We start from the raw sequence: 23,348 nt of genomic DNA, 5'->3' as shown, positions 1-23,348 counted from the left end.
TTCTACATTATTTGACTATCATTTTTTTCTTGAAATTTTTTCTTTTTCTCTTTTTTCTTTTCTTTTCTACACACACTTCATACATTAAGGTTCATCGGCTAGTGACCGTTTTTCAACTTTATTGCACTAAAGGGCCCTTCCATGGTTCCACTCGAAAGCTACTCCACAATCTCTCACCTTATTTCTTTTAGCGACTATGTGCCTTAGGAGGTAAAGGTTCAACAATCTCAATTAAGAACATAATATGGGTACGGCTTGTAATGTGGGTGCCAAAGGAAAGCTTTATAGGCTTAAAGAGGCTATCAACGGAAAATTTATTTTCAAGGGACAATCATATCTATGCTCAAGCAAGAAACGCCTAAATTTTTTGGTGTTTTTAATCGGACTTTATGCCTTAAGAAAATTGTCCAACAGATCCATCGTCGGGAAAAGTCCGAGCTTTTTCTAATTTTTTTTTTTTTTTTTTGCATTTTTGTATTTTTTTCCCTTTTTTCTTTTTATTAAAACAAACTAGACTAAAAACTAGACTAAGTAAAAACTAATAAAAGAAATTAATTGATACAATTTATACAAAGTACATCACAAGTAGTAGTTCTCCGACCCCACACTTAGCATATGCATAGTCCCCGATGCATGTAAAAATGTAAAGCAAAGTAGGGTGAAAAGAAAACTCCATATCAGTCGGAGTCCTCCTCCTCTTGCCCGCCATCCGCAGCTCCGTGTACATCATCATCGGGTCCTAGAGGCACCAAAGCCATGGGCCCCATGACATCATCACCAATCGCATCCTCCATGTCGGATCCTTTGTAAGTGTTTGCGTCCTCCGACGAGTGAACGGGGCTGTCAGGTACAATCCCCAACATCTCTTTGGAATAACTCGACAAATCATTGCGTAAATGCATACGCTCCTCTTCGGATACACCCATCCTGCTCATGAGTACATCTAAAGAGTTATAGTGTTACCTGTTGAAGTTCTTATCTCTTTCGTTCCGTGTTGCCTAAGTGAGCTTAGACATAGCCTCCAATAACCCATTAGGATCCTCCACCACCTTATCATACCCTGGGTATTCCGGCACCTTCCAGGAGAACATATATTGCGTGTGCAAGTTGCCGAAGAAAAACCTCTTAACCTGCCGCCCAAATCGTGTGCGGGCTATATCCCCCAGTATGATCTCACCAACATTAATGGGTCTCCCAGTCATCAAAAAGAATATCACACATACTCAAGATCGAGTGCATTCACTGTTGCGTTCAACTCGCATGAGTCGAGCCTGCACGAAATTCTGCCACACTTTCGTGGTTTTGTTAAAATTAGAACGAACCATCTGAAGATGGATATCACCTTGCTTTCTGGCCCACTTGGCATTTGAATCGATGCCACAGAGAGTGTGACGTATCACCGTGTAGCATGGGATTTTGACAAATTTCGTTAGCCTCCTCGGGTCAGAGTTCTCAACACCCAAAAATTCACACAAGGACCGCCTATTCAGTGGGACGTCTATTCCACAGACATGTGACATGAACAAGTCCGCATTCCAGTTGGCATACAGTTCCCGCACCATGCTCAAATTTGCATGGCCTGGCCATTATATGAGTTTGTCCATGTTCAATGCTCGCAACCGGCCAAGCACGTCCGAGAAGTCCCTTTCTAAAGTTTTCATATTAATCTCCATCTCGGAGACGTACCGCCCATATGGAATGAAGTCCCTATGCCATGCGATAACAACATCAGTAGTTATTTTCAAACGCGTCCTCGGTTTCAATGGTGCCTGCTGTGATCCCTTGGCAACTTGTTCCCCTTAGCTTGACTCGAGGATCCTTCTCCTTGCTTGCGCTTTTTGGGCGCGGGGGCAGTGGTGGAGGACTTTCCTATTGACTTGCCTTTGTTTGCATTTCACGAGCCATAGCAACCTGCAACACAAATAAGCATGAATGTAAGAACGAATCAAGAAATTTGCCTAAGGTTGTCACGCGAGTCAAAAATGACCCCACACTTAAAATCGAAGGCTCAATGTGTAATATTCACAATCGTTGTCTAAAATGCACAAGTGTTGCACCACAATGCAATGGGTACTTAAGACTTTCCCATGCCACACAATAGCTAAAAGGCACTAACTACGCCACACAAACAAGTGATTGATCATGGCAAAATAAATTAACCTCAATGCAAGCAAGTGGCATATGGTACTTAATTTTTACAACTACTACACTAAATTAGCTAATCCTACAAAGTGCTACCATATACATACATAATACAGGATACATGGTGTGGGCAACATGTGTTCATTAAAACCAAACTCTCAAGTATGTAAAATCATCCCCACACACCCCACACTTAGCCCGATATCATATACAACTACACTTGATTACTCAGACTTCACCGGTGCACAAAATATTCATTCAACCATTTTAGTAAACACCTTGTGGGCATGAAGTATGTGCACTTTAGTTTAACAATAGTGGAAAATAGTGGACCTCCCAAATTTCAACAAAGTAAAGGGAATTCTAGTTTACTACTCCACATTCAATACAACCACAACTAATTTCGTCCCACATTCGGACTATCCACCATAGAACAAGTCTTAAGAAGCAACTTAGGTGCAAAATTTAGGGATTAGGGTATTTGGAAGGTGGGATGTTTATTTTCATCTACCTATTAAAAGAACAAAAAGAGAAGAAGAAAATATACCTGTAGAATTTAGGATGAGAGAAAAAGAGAAGATGGAGAAATTTTTGAGAGAGGAGGGAGAAGGGTCGCGGCAAAAGCTTGAGAGAGGGAGAGATTTACGGTGAGATGAGAGAGAGAAATAGAGTTAAGGTTTTGGAGTTGTGTTTTAATTTAAGATGTGTATGTGTATGGGTTATAAGGTGGGTTATAATGTTAGTATAGATGGGTATACGGGTTGGGTTAGTGAGTTGTGTTAATGGGTATGGGTATTAGTCTAATAAATAAAAACAAAACAAAAAAAAACAAAAAAAAAACAAAAAAACTTACCTGGTCACCCCCCAGCCCAGCGCCACATGCTAGGCTTGGCGTTGGGGAGTTTCGACAATCTGTAAAGGGCGTCCCAGGCAGCGTGGTTCGCTGGCCTGGGCGCTGATTCGCGAAATATTTTATTTTTATTTTTATTTTTTTAAATAACATCCCGATCCCCCGAGCCCTATATATATCCAATTTACATGGCCCACACCATTCAACCTATAAATTCTCTATCTACAAAGAAAATGCAAACTCTTGTCTACTCTAACTAAAAAACAAATTTAAAAACTAAGCTATGAAAGCAATAAAAATAGGGTTGCCTCAAAATAAGTGCCTGATTAAACTCGCGGCACGACGCATGATATCGCTTACTCATCAGCGAGTGCTACTTTTGTCTTCTCACGATCAATTATTCCTTCCCAATCATGCTTGTCTCTGTGTCCATTAACTAAAACATTTCTTTCACCATTTAAAACGCGTAGCTTAATTGCACCATAAGGAGCGACTCTCACCACCTCAAATGGGCCTGGCCATCTCGATTTTAACTTCCCAGGAAACAACTTGAGCCTAGAATGGAACAATTATACTTGTTGGCCTGGTTCGAGGTGACGTGGTTTGATACGCTTGTCATGCCATCTTTTCATTTTCTCTTTGTAAAGCTTAGCATTTTCGTAAGAGTGCAACCTGAACTCGTCTAACTCATTCAACTGCAAGAGTCTCTTCTCGCCTGTGCCCTCAAGGTCCATATTCAACTTCTTAATGCCCCAGTATGCCTTGTGTTCAAGTTCAACAGGCAAGTGACATGCGTTCCCATAAACAAGCTTATACGGCGACGCCCCAATTGGTGTTTTGTATGTAGTTCTATATGCCCACAAGGCATCATCTAACGTTGCAGCCCAACCTTCCTATTCCCACTCACCGTCTTCTCTAATATTTGCTTTATTTCTCTGTTAGACACCTCAGCTTGTCCACTTGTTTGCGGATGATATGTAGTGGCAACTCTATGGCGGACTCCATATTTAGCTAGAAGGTTATTCAACAACCGATTACAAAAATGTATCTTTTCATAACTAATCAAGGCCCGTGGAGTCCCAAACCTCGAAAATATATTCTTTTTCACAAACACAGTTACCACCATAGCATCATTTGTTGGCAATGCGATCGCCTTTACCAATTTTGACACATAGTCAACTCCTCGCAAGATGTATTTGTTTCCTATGGACAATGAGAATGGTCCCATAAAATCTATCCCCCCATACATCAAAAATCTCGTCCTCCGGGATGTTATTCAAAGGCATCTCATGCCTCTTTGTGATTGATCCCGTTCTTTGACAGTGGTCATACTTCTTAACAAATGCATGGGCATCCTTGAATAATGTTGGCCAAAAAAACCCAGATTGTAATACCTTTGCAGCTGTCCTATCGCCCCAATGATGGCTCCCATAAGGTGATGCATGACAATCATACAACACTAATTCTGCCTCCTTTTCTGGAATTCATATCCTCATCAACTGATATGGCTCATCCCAGTAGTAGAAGTTCACATCATGTAGAAACCTCTTTCTAGCTTCAGATTCAATTTCAGGAGAAAGTACACCACTCACAAGATAATTCACATAGTCCGTGTACAATGGGGGAGGGTCTTGGGTGATAATAAAAAGTTGCTCATCAGGAAATGCCTCTTTAATTTGTCCACCCTCCTCCACATGGTCATGGATCTCCGGCCTTGATAGATGGTCAGCTATTTGGTTCTCTGTGCCATTTCGATCTCGTATTTCTACATCAAATTCCTGCAATAACAAAATCCAACACGTTAATCTAGCCTTGTATTCTTTTTTTTTTTTGTAAATAGATACCTGATTGCTACATGATTGATATGGACTATGACTTTTGTTCCCATCAAGTATTCCCAAAATTTCTCAAAGGCCCACACAACGGCCAACAACTCCTTTTCAGTGGTAGTGTAATTTAGTTGTGGATCATCAAGAGTCTTACTCGCATAGTAGATAGAATAAAACATCTTGTCCTTCCTTTGGCCTAGCACTTCCCCAGTAGCATGGTCATTTGCATCACACATAAGTTCATATGGTAAGGACTAATCAGGTGCCGCAATAATGGGGGCAGCCACCAACTTCATTTTGAGCTATTCAAATGCCTTCAAGCAGGCGTCATCAAAATTTAAAGTTACATCCTTTTCAAGTAACCTACACAAAGGAGTAGCAATTTTTAAAAAATCCTTAATAAAGCGTCGATAGAATCTCGCGTGTCCCAAGAAACTCCGGACACCCTTCACAGAAATGGGTGGAGGTAATTTTTCAACCGCCTCCACCATCGTCTTATCAACTTCAATGCCGCTTCTTGACACTCTGTGACCTAACACTATGCCTTCTTGCACCATAAAATAACACTTTTTTCAATTCAACACTAGAGTTGTTTCTTCACAACGGGCTAACACCTTGCTCAAATTCTTCAAATAGTCATCATAAGAAGACCCAGGGACTGAAAAATCATCCATAAAAACTTTCACAAATATTTCCACCATATCGATAAAAATAGCCATCATGCATCTATGGAAAGTGGATGGTGCATTACAAAGACCAAATGACACTCGCTTGAAGGCGAAAGTACCATAATGACAAGTAAAAGTGGGCTTCTCCTGATCCTACGGGCATATGACAATCTGGTTGTACCCCGAATAACCATCAAGGAAGCAATAATATTCATGCCCCGCTAATCTGTCCAACATTTGGTCAATGAATGGAAGTGGGAAGTGGTCCTTGTGGGTTTCTTTGTTGAGCCTTCTGTAATCAATGCAAACTCTCCACCCTGTCACGGTGCGAGTAGGAATTAGATCATTTTTCTCATTCTCTACCACAGTCATCCCTCCTTTTTAGGCACGCATTGCACTGGGCTTACCCATTTGCTGTCAGAGATAAGAAAGATAATACCTGCATCGAGCCACTTAATTACTTTGTTCTTAACGACTTCTTTCATAATGGTATTTAATCTCCTTTGCTGCTCAACACTAGGGCGGTGTCCATCTTCCAAAAAGATTTTATGCATGAACAATGATGGACTTATTCCCTTGATGTCAGAAATTATCCACCCTATAGCCTTTTTATGATCACGAAGTACTCTAAGCAATTTTTCTTCTTGTACATTAGTCAAGATGGATGAGATAATCACTCGCAATGTCTCAGAGTTCCCAAAATAAGCATAGAGCAAATGCGCTAGAAGGGTCTTAAGTTCTAGCCGTGGAGTTTCTTCAATAGATGGCTTAGGAGGGGTTAGAGTGACAGGCCTGTCCATCTCCTCAAATTTCCCAAACCCATGGACATACATGTCTTGTACTTGCTCAATTTCTCCCATCATCTCGTCTTCACTGTCTTTTTCATCCCCAATCAAAGCTCGTTCAAGAGGATCTATGGGGCTCATATAAGGCACTAATGACGTAACAGCGATTTCCACCACATAAATCATGGATAGCTCTTCATTGTGGGTTGGCAATCTGAGTGCTTTATACACATTGAATACCTCCACTCGATCATCTACTCTCATTGTCATCTTTCCTTCGTATACATCAATAATAGCTCAGCCCGTGGCTAAGAATGGACGCCCCAAAATAAATGGGACATCCTGATCAGGCTCGTAGTCCAAGATAATGAAATCGGCAGGGAATATTAAAGAACCCACTTAAACTAACACATCTTAATTCACTCCTTCAAGATGAGCAAGGGAGCAATCAGCCAACGGTAAGATTACCGTTGTTGGGAGTGGCTCACCTAACCCCAGCTGTCGGAACAAATATAGTGGCATCAAATTGATGCTTGCTTGACTACATGCTTACCAATCGAGATTTAGATAGTGGAACTACCCGGATCCTTCAATTACCGAGGTAGCTTGCTTTGAATTCTTGAGCTACATTCAGTGAGTGCCACAGTCTCGAATTTGGTCAACCTCCGTTTATTTGCCATGATGTCCTTGATGTATTTAGCATATTTGGGCACTTCTTGCAAGTTGTATACCAGTGGAATATTGATTTGCACCTGCTTCAAAATATCAAGAAATATTTTATACGCGGTATTATCCTTCACTTTCTTCAATCCTTGAGGGAACGGAGGTAGTGGCCTCGCAACTAATAGTGGGGGTTGCGTAGCCACCACCTCTTCAGATGGCTTCTCATACTCCTTTAATTTTTCTAATTCTGCCTCTATTGTGGCCTGCTTCTCATTAAAGGTTCCTTGTTTTTTCTTTTTTGACTGGACTTCTTCTAACTGTCTCCCATTGCTCAATGACATAACATTAATCGATGCCTTAGTGTTAGCCTCAGCGTCGCTTGGAAGAGCTCCAACTGGTCGAGTATTTTGTGCACTAACAAGTTGTCCCATTTGTCGCTCCAAATTTCTCATTGTTACTGCTTGGGCCTGCTGGTCAGCCATTACTTTCTTCATCATCTCTGCTGTTTGGGCCTGCTGGTCAGCTATAAATTTCTTCATCATTTGCTCCAACTGGTCTATATTGTTGTTGAGGTACTTGTGGCCTTTACGGATTCTGAGCACCTTGGTTTCCACCCCAAGAGAAGTTTGGGTGGTTCCTCTAGTTAGGATTGTAAGTGTTCCCATACTGTTGTTTTGCCCCTATTTTCATTACCCATAAAATAGATAGACTATGGATTAACTGGGCATATGTTGCTCGTATGACCCTCTCCACATACTTCACAAAACAATTGAACCTGTTGCACTGGCTGTGCTTGTTGCTTGTCAATAACAAAGGTCATCTGATTGACTTGGTTAGTCAATGTTAAAATCTGCTCTGATAATGCAGAGACGACATCTAACTCGGGAACCCTTGTAAATATTTGCACCGTGTGTCTGCCCATCTCTCCTTGCCAATCAGGATTGCTTTTGGAGAATTTGTTCATATCATCAAAGCTTTTCTCCAACACTTGACCTCCAGCTGTAGCATCTACCACAATCTTTGTCTCTAGGTGTAGCCCTTCTATGAAAGTGTGAGTTAACACTTTCTTTGTCTTATTGTGATGAGGACAGTCTTTGAGCAGCCCCTTGAACATCTCCCAATCTGAGTATAAAGACTCCCCCGCTTTCTGTTTAAAGGCGACTATCTCACTTCTGATCTTTGCAGTTTTGCCTGAAGGGAAGAACCTTGCCAAAACTTTCCTTGCTAGATCATTCCATGATGTAATAGTATTAGCCGGTTCTGCCTTCAGCCATCGCTTTGCTTCACCGAACAGAGAGAATGTGAAAAGTGTGAGCCTCACGTAGTATGGAGTGACTCCGTTAGTGATGTAAGTATCACTGATCTCTAAGAAGTTCAGGATATGCTGTTGTGGATCCTCATGTGGAAGACCTATAAACTGCCCATTTGCATAATGCAGTTGGATCATTCTATGTTTCAGCTCAAAGTGCCCAGTGATTCTGGTCTTCACAATACTGGAGGTGACATTAGCAATGCTGGGCATCGCCACCTCCTGAACAACCATATGTTGCTTCTCTGCCATGTTCACAGGAAATTGAACGAGTTCCTGAAGATTATTTGTGTCCCTTGCTTACATCAAACTCCTATGAAATATTCTCCCGGGTTCGGGGTCAAAGCCTTGAAGTTTGTCCTGGCTTCTGACCCTTTGCATTCAATCAAGGTTCCTAAGAGCAGAGCAACAATGAAGTAAAATTAGACTTGACAAAATAAACAATTACAGCTCTAACTAGAAAGTAGTCAATATTCAAGTCCCCGACAACGGCGCCAAAAAATATTTGCTCCCAAACGCACACGCAAGTATACGTGGTCGTATAATCAATAAAATGATAAGTTGCGTGGCGAACCCAAAGAGACTTGTATTAACTACCCACTAAATTCACCAAGATTGTTATTCAGCCGAGACAATATAGGTTCAAAAGTGTAATTATACTAAATAATAATTCTAACTAGTAACTAAATTATCAAGCAGGAAAATGATTATTGTGTATTCAGTAAAGACAAATATTTCAGGGTTGTGATCGATTCACCAATCTTATTGTGTTCTAGTTAACTCTCCCTTTCATACAATTCACTCATCGTTGCTAATTAATCGAACAATTTCTCTCGTAGTCTTCTCCCGAAGTACTACTCGCCTATTCAAAATAGATTAACGCATATATTCCTATGAAATCAATCTATTAAGAACGCATTAAGATTACGATATTAAATTAAGCACGGTGAATAGATATATTCCTATCCTAACAAGAAATCCGCCCCCCCCTCCCCCAGAGTTAAGATTGTGCTCTATCCAATTCTTCTCTAATCTAAATATGGCTTTCACTAGCATAATATAGATAGTAAATAGAACCTAACTGCTGCCCAGACAATTAAGTAATTAATCACAAAATTGAAGAAACAACCATATACTGGTGAATTATAATTAAGGTTAAGTCAATGTTAAACAACAATATTCATGTCTAAATCACAATCCCAGAACTATGGATTTTAGCCACTCATGCTATTATCAAACAATTTCATAAGTGTTAGACAATTGAAAATACTAAGAAAAGATGAAGAAAACTAAGATATCCTGGCTCCTCGATGTTTCTCGTGTGTATTCTTTCTTTAAAGTGGCGTCGTCCCTCCAAAAATAGGCTTAGTCTTGCTTTTATACGCGTTGGGTAGGTCTAGGGCTGAAATAACTTTGTCCCGGGAAAAGTTAGAGACATTCCTGTCACCAGTGTCCAGGGAAGCGTGGGGCGTTGGCTTGCTGAGAATTTTGTCCACATCATCACAGGTGGCGTGGGGCGTTGCCTGTGGCACTGGAAATCACATTTTCCATATTTCCTCCGTTTTGGCTCTAATCTCACACCTTTCTCCCTCAATTGCTTCCGGTTGATTCCTACACATAAAAACACAACGAATTAATATAAATTAATACATTTTACATCCAAAATCCATGAAATACGAGTAAAACAATAGGCGATATACATATAAATATATATACTTTAACCTAATTATCACTAACCCAACGAAGTAGTGACGAAGTGTTGAAAAAGATATCTCATAACTAATTGTTCGGCCCCTTAAAACTTTCTTTAAGTATAAGGCCTTAAAGTGTACCCATGAGTTTTTTGGTTATCATTTTATGTCCCACACATAACAATGGACGAGGATGTCATCATACGATTGTGTTTTCACATTCACATGATGATTTGGAAGCGTATCCGGGAACCCAAGGGAATCGATCTAGAGAACCAAAGAATAAAAAGGTAATTCGAGGGAGGCTCGTCTAGGGCTTGCATCGTGAGCGCTGGGGATGATACATGCCCTCCAGCCTATGTGGGAGGCAGTAACTCATGGCCATCGCGAGCCTCATTGTGGGAACAAGAAAAATAGGTTAAGGGAGGGCTCGTATCTAGGTCTTGCAACATGCGCCAGTCAGCCGAGGGATCATTAGGGGTCCTCATGATGAGAGGAGGGTAGACGAGCCAACCCTAAATCCTTTTAAAGGTATTTCGGCGGTTCATTTCCACCAATTAACTTAGGTAAATTTTAAAGATGCTCTCTCCACTCTCTACACTCCCAACCTCTCCCTCATCAAATGTAAGGATTTTCCATGGATCTTGTGTCAAAAATCTACATTCTTACACAAAATTAACATCTTATACACATGGAACACCTAGATTTTTCAAGAACCATCTTAAGAGATCAAGTGATGAATTTTTCTAGGATTTCTTCTAATGGTACTTATACACCTCTGAACTTATATGCTTGGATTTTTAATGAATATATGCGTATGAAATAAGTGTTAGAATTTATGGGATGGTGATTAGAAGCCTTAAGCTTTCAACCTTAATTGGTGGATGTTGTAGAAAATGAGAAAAGGTTTAATTGATGAAATTGGATGATTGGGAGCTATTCTTGATGGTACATGCTTTAATGGAGGTTTGTAGTAGCCCAATAGTGGTTGTAGTCTATTTGTTGGCATGACAAAAAGTTGGTTGGGAAAGAACATACTATTGAAGAAGGTTGTAAACATTATAGTACATGCTCGATAAAATGCGTAAGTGACCTAGATTATGGGTAATATTACTAATATTGGTCCAATGGACTTATATTATTGTAGATTGAAGTTGCAAGAGTGGTTGAACATTTTAGTACCATTAAGAAACACAATTGATAAATGTTTGGCTAAATTCATTCCCATAGAATCATTTTGCAAAAAATTCCATGATCTCTACACATGACCTCATGACTTAATAGTTTTCAAATTGTTAGCATATAGATGTGGGTGAAAAATACTTATTTGCTATCCATGTATTCTCTACAAGATTTATAGATTCATATGCTGCATTTCACATGAAAAAAATACTATAAATGCTTCATGTTTTCAAATGTAAATGAACAGGATGTTAAGGCCTTCCAAGAACTCAAATGTGAATTTATGACTCTCAAAGGTTAGATGTAAATGTTTATAAAATGATATAAGGGTATTAAGCCTAACCTAAAGATAATGACTTAACGCCAAACGGTTCCAAATAAAAAAGTAAATGTTCTATGGAATGTTAGGGGAGTATTCTTAGTCAACTGAGAAGGTATTTACACAAATATGTAAAGCTATAGATACCGATGCAGGATTATTATCGTGGTACAAAAGGTTGGGAGACGGGATTTTCAACACATTCTCTCATTTTTAGAACCCTAGACTCGGTATAAGGCTACTTGGAGAGGGGATTTTCAATTACAAATTTTGGGGTAAGTGATTCTAATTCTATTTATAATCATATTCCATCAATATATCTTACATTTTAACATCAAAATCATATGAATCAAAGTGCAAATTTGTTAAACTTTGTCAAGATTTTTGAAAAACAATAACTTGAGTTTTGAGAGTCGATTTGGACTCAGATTTTGAATCTAATCACATATATGAACTCTTGGGGTTATGGGTAGTTGGAATCTACCGTTGGACTCGGGATTTGACCGAGCGGTCCCCGAATTGACTTTTGTTGGCTTCTTGGAAAAAGTTTAAAGATCATGGATTTTTCTATGGTAATCGATTTCCCTTGCATTGTTTGATGATATTAAATCAATTTTTGTTAGATTTTGAGCCGTGTGGAGACAAATATTAGGCGAAAAGCTATTTCCGAGAGTTGAATTGGCCTAGTTGAGGTAAGTATCTTGCCTGACATTGTGTGGGGGAACTAGCTCTTGGGATTTGTATTGATTGATTCATTTCTCCTATGTGAAAGTCGTATACGCAAGGTGACGAGTGAGTATACGCGTTGTACGAGGTATTTGATCGGTTTAGGCTACTTAGACTCTTTCCACACTTTAATTGAAAGTCATATCATATTCTAAATTCTCATAGTCAATCTAATCTTACTTGTCTTAGTCCATCCTTACATGCCTTAAATGACTTGTTTAACATTTGTTCTACATCCTACTTGATAAATTGTTCTCATGCTTTAGTTGAACTTGCTTCCCCTTTTATTGTTATATTTTATCTCTTCTATTGTTGATTATCACTATTTGAAGTCATTGTTACGTGTTATGTCTTTCATTGTTGGTCATCACTACTTAAAGTCATTGTACATGCTATCTCTTTCATTGTTGATTATCATTATTTGAAGTCATTGTTATAAGTTATCTCTGTCATTGCTATTATTCTCATTTGAAGTCATGTTATCTCTTCCATTGTGAGTTATTTATATTTAGTTCGTGGTTACACATTATCTTTCTTATTGTTGGGTTCTAAGTGTTGAAGTTGTGAAAGACGTATCACTTTCAGACGAAGTCGATAATTGTTGAGATATCTTTCTTGTTGAGAATTATACATTCATTGTTATTGTTGATATTCTTGTACACGTTGTGGTGGAGCCATGGGCTATTGTTGTGGAAACATTGATATTGTTGGTTGTTGGCTAGTTGTGATATATAGGCCCTTGTGGTGCGAATTGTTATTGTGATGTGATATTGATGCGCATGCGGCGGTATAAGGTGGGACTTATGTGTGTGTTTCTTGTAGGGGAACTACCTCAAACAATGCGGCATCAGAAGGTGGGCTAGAGTGCATGTAGAAATTTTAGGAAAATGTTTTCAAAACCTATTTAAATGTAAGACTCACAAGGCGGTATAAGGAAAGATTGTTATTTAGATTGTGAACTATGAATATGAGGCAGTACCTCGGTTGTGATGCTTTTTTAATACACGAGGCGGTACCTTGGTTGTGAATCTTATTGTACATAAGGTGGTACCTCGTTGTGATTCTTGTTATTTATCTCATGTTGCAAAAAGTGTTGGCGGGAACATTTCTTGTTGTTTTGTTCTTCCTTGTTCTATCAACCGTTGTCCGTATATGATCATTGTGGTTCTCTTTAGTTGTTTCCTTTATATTATTTCCATGCTTACAATTCGAGTATTAGTTCATGCTATTAACTTGTTTCGTATCAGTTATTTATCCGCTTCCCATTATTATTCGTTCTTATGTTTTCATACTGTTTATTTATATCCTAGTAGGTGTCTTGACCTGACCTCGGCACTACTCTACCAAGGTTAGGCTTGATATTTACTGGGTAACATTGTGGTGTACTCATACTACGCTTCTGCACTTCTTTTTGTGCAAATCCAGGTTAATCTGCCCGTGTCGGACTGTAGAGTTGATTTGAGTTGCTGTTTTCGAGAGACTTCAAGGTACACTTGCTCCACATCTGCAGGCCTCGGAGTCACTTTCCTTTATCTTTATTCCTATTGTATTTTCATTCAGATAGTGATGTAGTAGACATTTTAGTTCACTCTGTAGAGCTTATGACTCAGTTCTACCAGGTTTGGGAAAGTATTAGTTGAGATTCTATTTCAGGAGTTTATATCAGTTTATCGTACTTGTTTTAGTATTTTGTTGATTATATCTATCTAGTGTTATCAAATTTTAGGATTACCTAGTCGAAGAGACTAGGTGCTATCACGACATCATACGGAGAAAAATTGAGGTCGGGACATTTAATTATTTTATTAATATACATGTGCGTTAAGTATATGGAAGCATGTAGCCTCTCCATAACTTCTTCGAGGTTAGACTTGATACTTCTTGGGTACCGATTATGGTGTACTCATACTATTCTTTTCCACATCGTTTTGTGTGTATCCTCAAGTAGGTCCTAGCAGTGCTTACTAATTGAGCTGGGAGATATCATGGAGACTTAGGGTGAGCAGCACTTCATAGATCTACTTCGTAGTTCCCGAGTCTGTGTTCCATTTATATATTTTTGTCTATTTCTATTTTAGACGGTTTTACATGTTTATAACTTGATCTAATTTCCGTAGTTTTTTCAAGTACTTATGCCACCTAGTCTTGGGGGTTGCTTGTAGGGGAACTACATCAAACAATGCGGCGTCAGAAAGTGGGCTAGAGTGCGTGTAGATATTTCGGTAAAATGTTTTCAAAACCAATATAAATGTAAGGCTCACGCGGCGGTATAAGGATAGATTTTTATTTAGATTGTGAACTGTGAATATGAGGCGGTACCTCGGTTGTGATTCTTGATTTATACACGACGTGGTACCTCAGTTGTGATTCTTATTGTACACGAGGCGGTACCTCGTTGTGATTCATATTGTTTATCTCATGTTGCATATGGTGTTGGCGGGAACATTTCTTGTTGTTTTGTTCTTCCTTTTTCTATCAGTTGTTGTCCGTATATGATCATTTTGGTTCTCTTTAGTTGTTTCCTTTATATTATTTCCATGCTTACAATTCCAGTATTAGTTCACGATATTAACTTGTTTCGTATCAGTTATTTATCCGCTTTCCATTATTATTCGTTCTTATGTTTTCATACTGTATATTTATATCCTAGTAGGTGTCTTGACCTAACCTCATCACTACTCTACCGAGGTTAGGCTTGATACTTACTAGGTACCGTTGTGGTGTACTCATACTACGCTTCACCACATCATTTTGTGCAGATTTAGGTACGTCTACCCATGCCGGACGCTAGATTTGATTTCAGTTGCTGTTTTTGGGAGACTTCAAGGTATACCTGCTCCACGTCCGTAGGCCTCGGAGTTACCTTCCTATATCCTTATTCATGTTGTATTTTCATTCAGACAGTGATGTAGTAGACATTTTAGTTCACTCTATAAATCTTATGACTCAGTTCCACCAGTTTTGGAAATGTATTAGTTGAGATTCTATTTCAGGAATTTCTATCAATTTATCAGACTTGTTTTAGTATTTTGTTGATTATTTCCTCCAAGTATTATCAAATGTTGGCTTATGACTAGGTCCCATCACGGCATGCTACGGAGGAAAATTGGGGTCGTGACAAGTTTGTATCAGAGCTCTAGGTTCATAGGTGTTACGAGTCATACGCAGGTTTAGTAGAGTCTTACAGATCGGTACAGAGACATTTGTACCTATCTTCAAGAGGCTACAAAATTGTTCAGAAAACTTCACTTCTTTGATTCCTTATCGTGCGAATAGGTTGACTTCAAAAATATAATTTTTGACTTTCTATTCTCTCACAGATGGTGAGCACACGCACTATTGGATCCGACGATCAGACAACCGCGCCTCCTACTAGAGTCGCGAGAGGTCGGGGCCGGGTAAGAGGCCAAGGAGGGGCATGTGGTGCAGCTAGAGCACCTGCACGAGCTACGATAGAGGAGACACCAGTAGTTCTAGTTGAAGGATAGGCACCCGAGGGACTTTTTGCCACCCCTTCACTTTAGGAGACCCTCGCAGAGTTCTTTAGCATGTTCGGTACCTTAGCTGAGGCGGGGTTGATTCCACTTGCACCAGCCATATCTCAGTCTGGGGGTGGAGCTCAGACTCCCCCGCCCGTACTCCAGAACAATGGGTCCATGTCGATCAGCTCCAAGAGGTTATATCAGTACATCCTGCTATTCCAGCTCAGCCCACGGTTAGGGCAGCAACATATGAGGAGTAGCAACTTAGACTTGAGAGGTTCAAGAAGTATCACCCTCATACTTTTAGTGGTTTAGCTTCAGAAGATGTATGCGGTTTTCCAGAGGAGTGTCATCGTATTCTCCGCACCATGGGTATTGTGCAGACAAGCAGAGTTGCTTTCACTACTTTCCAGCTATCATGAGTAGCATATTAGTGGTGGCAAGTGTACGAGGAGGGTATCCCAGCCGACGCAGCTTCACTTACATGGACTCGATTTTTAGAGTTGTTCTTGAGAAAGTTTATTCTTCAGACCCTTAGGGATGCATAGCGCATGGAGTTTGAGCAGCTGAACCAAGGTGCTATATAGTGTCAGAGTATGCGGTCCGATTCAATGATTTGCCCAAACATGCACCTGCCTTAGTTTCTACAGTCAAAAAGCGAGTCCGTCGATTTATCGAGGGGCTCAACTATGGTAATAGATTCAGCATAGCTCGAGTGTTGGAGTTAAATACCCCATATCAGTAGGTGGTAGAGGTTTCATGGTGGTTGGAGGGTATGCGGGGCCATGAGAGAGAGGATAGGAGGCCAAGAGGCCTCGAGGTACTGGAGGATTTAGTGGTAGTCACGCTGCAACTATAACTAATCATGGTAGAGGCTTTGTGAGCAGTCCAGTTCACTCAACATTTCCAGCTTCTAGTGATGCTCCAATTATTCCAAGGTCTCAGGTTGCACACTTTGCTCAGCCACTTTCTAGTGCACCTACTCCACGGGGTGCCTTCAGCGATTAGTCCATTCGACCAGGCCCGAGTCTGCCCCAGCAGCCACGCCTACCAAGATCTTCCTTTGAGTGTTGTGATACCTTCTATATGGTTAGAGACTGCCCCAGACTCAAAGGCGATGCACCTCCTCAAACTACTCAGGCTCCACGGATTCAGTCAGGTCCATAGACTTCTCAGTCCATGGTTGCTACCCCCGTTGCCGCTCCTCCCACACAGCCAGCTAGGGGTGGGGGACGGGTGGATAGAGGTCGCCCTAGAGGGGGATGCCAGGCTAGATTCTATGCTTTTCCAGGTAGGACGGAGGCAGTATCTTTAAACGCAATCATTACAGGTATGGTTCCAATTTCCATGTAGATGCATCGGTCTTATTTGATCCATGATCCACTTATTCATATGTGTCATCTTACTTTGCTCAGTATCTGGATATATATCGTGATTCTTTGAGTTCTCCTATTTATGTGTCCACGCCTGTGGGAGATTTTATTGTGTAGAACATGTGTATCGGTCGTGTTTAATTGTTATTGGTGATTTTGAGATAAGAGTTGATCTATTGTTACTTAGTATGGTAGACTTTGATGTTATCTTGCTCATGGATTAGTTGTCTCTCTATCATGCTATTCTGGATTGTCCGCCAAGACGTTGACCTTGGCTATGCCAGGTTTGCCACGGTTAGAGTGGAGGGGTGCATTGGATTATGTTCCTAGCATAGTTGTGCCATTTCTAAAGGCTCAACGGATGGTTGAGAAGGGGTGTGAGGCTTATCTAGCCACTATGAGATATGTAAATGTTGATACTCCTACCGTTGAGTCAGTTCCTGTAGTGAGAGACTTCACAGATGTTATTCTAGCGGATTTTTGAAGCATGCCACCTTATAGGGATATCAATTTTGGTATTGACTTGTTGTCGGCACTCAGCCCATTTCTATTTCACCATATCGTATGGCCCCAGCGGAGCTAAATGAGTTGAAGGAGGAATTACAAGGGTTGATTGATAAGGGCTTCTCAATGATTGATTTGCGGTCAAGTTATCATCAGTTAAAGATTCGGGATCCAGATATCCCAAATACCGCCTTAAGGACTCAGTATGGTCACTACGAGTTCTTGGTAATGTCATTTGTGCTGACCAACACCCCAACAACATATATACACCTGAAGAATATTGTATTCCAGCCTAATCTTTATGCATTCATCATTGTGTTTATTGATGACATCCCGGTGTACTCCCACAACCGGGAAGATCATGAGTAGAACTTGAGGATCGCGCTTCAAACCTTGAGAGAGAAAAAGTTGTATGCAAAATTCTGAAAACCTGAATTTTGGCTTGATTCGATGGCGTTTTTGGCTCATGTGGTATAAAGTGAGGGGATCAAGGTATATCCAAAGAAGATTGAAGCAGTGCAGAGTTGGCCCATACCGTCTTCAACTACAGAGATTTGGAGTTTCCTTAGTTTGGACGGGTATTATCGACGTGTCGTAGAGGGTTTCTCATCTATTGCTGCACCTATGACCAGACTGACCCAAAAGGGTACTCCTTTTAGATGGCCTGAGGAATGTGAGGCGAGCTTTAAAAAGATCACGACTTCTTTGACTACAGCCCCAGTGTTGGTGTTTCCAACGGGCTCGGGGTCTTATACTGTGTATTGTGATATATCACATACTGTCCTTGGCGCGGTGTTGATGCAAGACGATAGGGTGATTGCCTATATGTCTCAACAACTGAAGACCTGTGAGAATAATTACCCAGTCCACGACTCAGAATTGGTAGCTATTGTCCATGCATTGAAGATTTGGAAACATTATTTGTACGGTGTCCCTTGTGAGGTCTTTACCGACCACCAGAGTCTACAACATCTGTTCAAACAGAAAGATATTAACTGTGATACCAATATTCTATATCATCATGGTAAGGCCAATATGGTGGCTGATGCCTTGAGTCGAAAGTCAGAGAGCATAGGTAGATTAGCGTATCTATCGGCAGTAGAGAGGCCACTAGCCCTAGATGTTCAGGTTTTAGCCAACCACTTTGTTAGATTGGATATTTCAGAGCCTAGTCGAGTTCTTACTTGCGTGATTTCTCAATTTTCTCTATAAGATCGTATCTGAGAGCATCAGTATGACGACTCCCATTTTCTTGTCCTTAAGGACACGATCCAGAACGGTGATGCCAAGTAGGTTTCTACTAGGGATGACTGTGTGTTGCAGATGCAGGGCTGGTTATATGTGCCCAATGGGGATGGGTTGCGTAAGTTGATTCTTTAGTAGGCCCACAGCTGGTGGTACACCATTCATGCAGGTGCCGCTAAGATGTATTAGGATTTGAGGCAGCACTATTGGAGGAGGAGAATGAAGAAACTCATAGTGGAGTATGCAGATCGTGCCTAAATAATCAGCAGGTGAAGCATGGGCATAAGAGGCGAGGTGGTTTGCTTCAGGGACTTGAGATTCCCGAGTGGAAATGGGAGCGTGTCACCATAGTCTTCGTTGTTGGGCTCCCATGGACTCAGAAGAAATTTGACGCGGTATGGGTGATTGTGGGCAGGATGACCAAGTCGACTCATTTCATTCCGGTAGTGACTACCTATTCGGCAGAGCAGCTGGCTTAGGTTTATATCCGCGAGATTGTCCGACTTCACATTACATTTCTGGATAGCTGTACAACGTGAGCTAGGCACACGGGATGAGTTGAGTACAACATTTCATCCCCATACGGACAGACAGTCCGAGCACACCATTTAGATATTGGAAGATATGCTTCGTGCCTATGTTATGGATTTTGGGGGTTATTGGGATAAGTGCTTGCCACGTGCGGAGTTTTCCTACAACAATAACTAGCAATCAAGTATTTAGATGGCTCTGTATGAGGCCCTATATGGGAGACGGTGTTGTTCTCCGGTTGGGTGGTTTGAGCCGGGAGAGGCTAAGTTATTAGGCTCATATTTGGTTCGAGATGACTTGGAGAAGTTCAAGTTGATCTAGGATCGGCTTTGTACAACCCAATTTAGACAAAGCGTTATGCGGATCGAAAGGTTCGCAATGTTGCATTTATGGTTGGAGAGCGATTCTTGCTCCTGGTTTCACCCATGAAGGGTGTGATGACGTTCGGGAAAAAGGGAAAGTTGAGCCCTAGGTATATAAGACCTTTTGAGATCTTTGAGTGTATTGGTGAGGTGGCCTACAAGTTTGCACACAACTACGAAAGGAAAATTTCTATATCTCGCATCTACAGAATATGAGAATCTCTTTTGTTGAATTGAAAGAATTTTCTATTGAATGGAAGATGATTTTACATCAACAAGCAAAGGAAAAAAGAAATTATTTAGTACTTACTTTTGATACTAATTCAAATTGCCTTGCTATGTCAGAAGAAGGATAGCTATACTGATTTGGTATACTCTTAGCATGCCTAGACTTTGCTTTCTTACTTTCACAATTCCTTTAGTGAGCTACTTAAGGTTTAAGGTAAGGGGCACTCCTAGCATAGATTACATTCTAACCTGTCTTTGTTGGTAGATAGATGCGCTTAATCCGTTACCTAAATTAAAGAGGTGCCACCTATTTTATCTGCGGTTCATCCAGCGTTCTATGTTTCTATGCTCCGAAAGTATTATGGTGATCCGTCTCATATTTTATGTTTCAACACATTCCAATTGGATGAGGATTTAACTTATATTGAGGAGTCAGTGGCTATCTTGAAAGAAAGGACTGGAAGTTGAGATTAAAGAACATTGCTTCAGTGGAGGTTCAATGGAGAGGTTATCCGGTCAAGGAGGCGACCTGGGAGACCGAGCACAACATGCGGAGTCATTATCCTCATCTATTCACCACTTCTGGTATGTCCTTATGCATGTCCGAGGACGAATATTTGTGTTAAGAGGGGGAGAATGTAACAACCTGATCGTTCATTTTGTTTAATTGTGCCCCATTACACCTTTTTATGCTGCACAAATGTGTGTTTATGTTTTTATGACTTGTGGGGTCAATTAGTTTCGTTCCATAAAGCTTTCGAGTTAATTTGGACCCTTTGATTCTTGGCTTAGAAGTTTAAATTAGAAATGTTGACCAAACTTTTACTTTTGTGAAAACGACTCCGGAACGGTATTTTTATGGCAATGATAGCTTCATATCATGAATTTGGATTTGGGCGTATGCCCAGAATTGATTTCGGTAGTCCGCAGGTTGATTTGTCTTGTTTTGCCAAAATTTTGCAATTTGAAGTTGAAAAGTTTGACCGTAGAATGAATTTTAGCTATCGAGCTCAGAATTTTATTTTGGGACTTGGATAAGGTCCATTGTGCTATTTAGAACTTGTTTGCAAAATTTGGTACTATTTAGAGTTGATTTGATAGGATTCAGACGTCTAGTTGTAATTCTAGAGATTCTTGAACTTTATTTTGCAATTCATGCGTTTTAGTATTTGATTCATAGATCTAGATGTTATTTATGTCTTTTGATCATGCGAGCGAGTTGGTATGATGTTAATAGACATGTGTGGGTGTTTGGTTTGGAGCCCCGATGGCTCGGATGAGTTTTGAACATGTATCAGAATGGTTTTTGAACTGAAAATGTGTTGCTAGTATTATTGGTGCTTAGTTATCGCAATTTCGAGCACCAGCCTCACAATTTCAAAGGTGAAAGTGGGGGCTCCAATGTTGCAATAACGACTACCCCTTCGCATTTGCGAAGTCAGCAGGAGTTTAGCTAGGTCCGCTTTTGCGAAAAATGGTTCGCTTTTGCGATTTTGTCTAGCTTCGCAATTGCGAAGCCGCTTGTCGCAATGTGAGCCTTGGTCCGCAATTGCGACAGTTCGCAAATGCGAACCGGTGTTACAAATGTGACAACTGCAGCTGGTACAAAGTGTTGGGAGATGGGAGTTTCAACATATTCTCTCATTTTTAGAACCCTAAACTCGGTAGGAGGCGACTTGGAGAGGGGATTTTCATCTACAAGCTTTGGATAAGTGATTCTAATCCATTTCTAATCATATTCCATCAATATATCTTAGATTGTTTAACATCAAAATCATGTGAATCAAAGTGCAAATTTGTGAAACATTGTCATGTTTTTTGAAAAATAAGAATTTGAGTTTTGGGAGTCGATTTGGACTCAGATTTCGAAACTAATCATATATATGAAATCGTGGGGTCATGGATAGTCGGAATCTATTATTGGACCCGGATTAACTTTTGTTGACTTTTTGGGAAACATGCAAAGATCATAGCTTTATCTAGGATTATCATTTTCTCTTGCATTGCTTGATAATATTAAGTCGATTTTGGTTAGATTTGAGCCGCGTGGAGGCGAATTTTAGGGGAAAGGATATTTCCGAGAGTTGAATTGGCCTAGTTGAGGTACGTTTCTTGCCTAACATTGTGTGTAGGAACAACCCCTTAGGATTGGTATTGATTGATTCATTTGTGCTATATGAAAGCCGTGTACACAAGGTGACAAGTGGGTACACAGGTTGTATGCGGTATTTGACCGGTTAAGGCTACTTAAACTCTTTTCATGCTTTAATTGAAATGTCATATCATGTTCTAAATTCTCATAGTCAATCCAATCTTACTTGTGTTAGTCCATCCTTACATGACTTAAATGACTTGTTTAACTCTTGTTCTACATCCTACTTGATAAATTGCTCTCATCCTTTAGTTGAACTTGTTGCCCCTTTTATTGTTATATGTTATCTCTTCCATTGTTGATTATCACTACTTGAAGTCATTGTTACATGTTATGTCTTTCATTGTTGATTATAATTACTTGAAGTCATTGTCCATGTTATCTCTTTCATTGTTAATTATCATTATTTGAAGTCATTATTACAAGTTAGCTCTTTCGTTGCTATTATTCTCATTTGAAGTCTTGTTATCTCTTTCATTGTGAGTTATTTGTATTTAGTTTGTGGTTACATATTTTCTTTTTCATTATTGGGTTATCAGTGTTGAAGTTGTAAAAGCCGTATCACTTTGACATGAAGTAGATAATTATTGAGATATCTTTCTTGTTGAGAATTTAACATTCATTGTTATTGTTGATATTCTTGTACATGTTGTGGTGGAGACATGGGCTATTGTATTGGAAATATTGATTTTGTTGATTGTTGGCAAGTTGTGATATATGGGCCCTAGTGGTGCAAACTATTATTGTGATGCGATATTTATGTGCATGCAGCGGTATAAGGTGGGACATATGTGCGTGTTGCTTGTAGGGGAACTACGTCAAACAAAGCGGCGTCATAAGGTGGGCTAGAGTGCGTGTATCCATTTCGGGAAAATGTTTTCAAAACCTATTTAAATGTAAGGCTCAAGAGAAACTAATCACATATATATGAACTCATGGGGTCATGGGTAGTCGGAATCTACCATTGGACCCGGGTTTAGACCGGGCGGGTCCGAGTTGACTTTTTTGACTTTTTGAGAAACGTGTAAAGATCATGGCTTTATCTATGGTAATCGATTTCCCTTGCATTGTTTGATGATATTAAGTCGATTTTGGTTAGATTTGAGCCGTGTGGAGGCGAATGTTAGGGGAAAATATATTTTTGAGAGTTAAATTGGCCTAGTTGAGGTAAGTTTCTTGCCTAACATTGTGTGGGGGAACTACCCCTTAGGATTGGTATTGATTGATTCATTTGTGCTATGTGAAAGCCGTATACGCAAGGCGACAAGTAGGTACACGGGTTGTATGCGGTATTTGACCCGTTAAGG

The 23,348-nt window shown here is 40.2% G+C and overlaps 1 protein-coding gene and 1 non-coding gene across 2 annotated transcripts; one reads left to right on the top strand and one right to left on the bottom strand.

Moving 5' to 3' along the window:
* Window positions 1-6,867: 6,867 nt before the first annotated feature.
* On the bottom strand, window positions 6,868-8,498 carry LOC138909854 (uncharacterized). The gene is made up of 2 exons (XM_070201069.1): window positions 7,713-8,498; window positions 6,868-7,617 (listed from the first exon to the last, which is right to left on the bottom strand). The coding sequence occupies exons 1-2, from the start codon at window positions 8,496-8,498 to the stop codon at window positions 6,868-6,870; spliced, it is 1,536 nt and encodes a 511-aa protein (XP_070057170.1).
* Window positions 8,013-8,117, top strand: LOC117273469 (small nucleolar RNA R71). The gene has a single exon (XR_004503470.1). It is a non-coding gene; the product is annotated as a small nucleolar RNA R71 (small nucleolar RNA).
* Window positions 8,499-23,348: the final 14,850 nt, after the last annotated feature.

Source organism: Nicotiana tomentosiformis, chromosome 4 (genome assembly GCF_000390325.3).
Source record: "Nicotiana tomentosiformis chromosome 4, ASM39032v3, whole genome shotgun sequence".
In the NCBI taxonomy this organism is placed as follows: Eukaryota; Viridiplantae; Streptophyta; class Magnoliopsida; order Solanales; family Solanaceae; genus Nicotiana; species Nicotiana tomentosiformis.
Note: the sequence above shows the minus strand (reverse complement) of the source record. Positions and strands in the feature narration are given on the sequence as shown.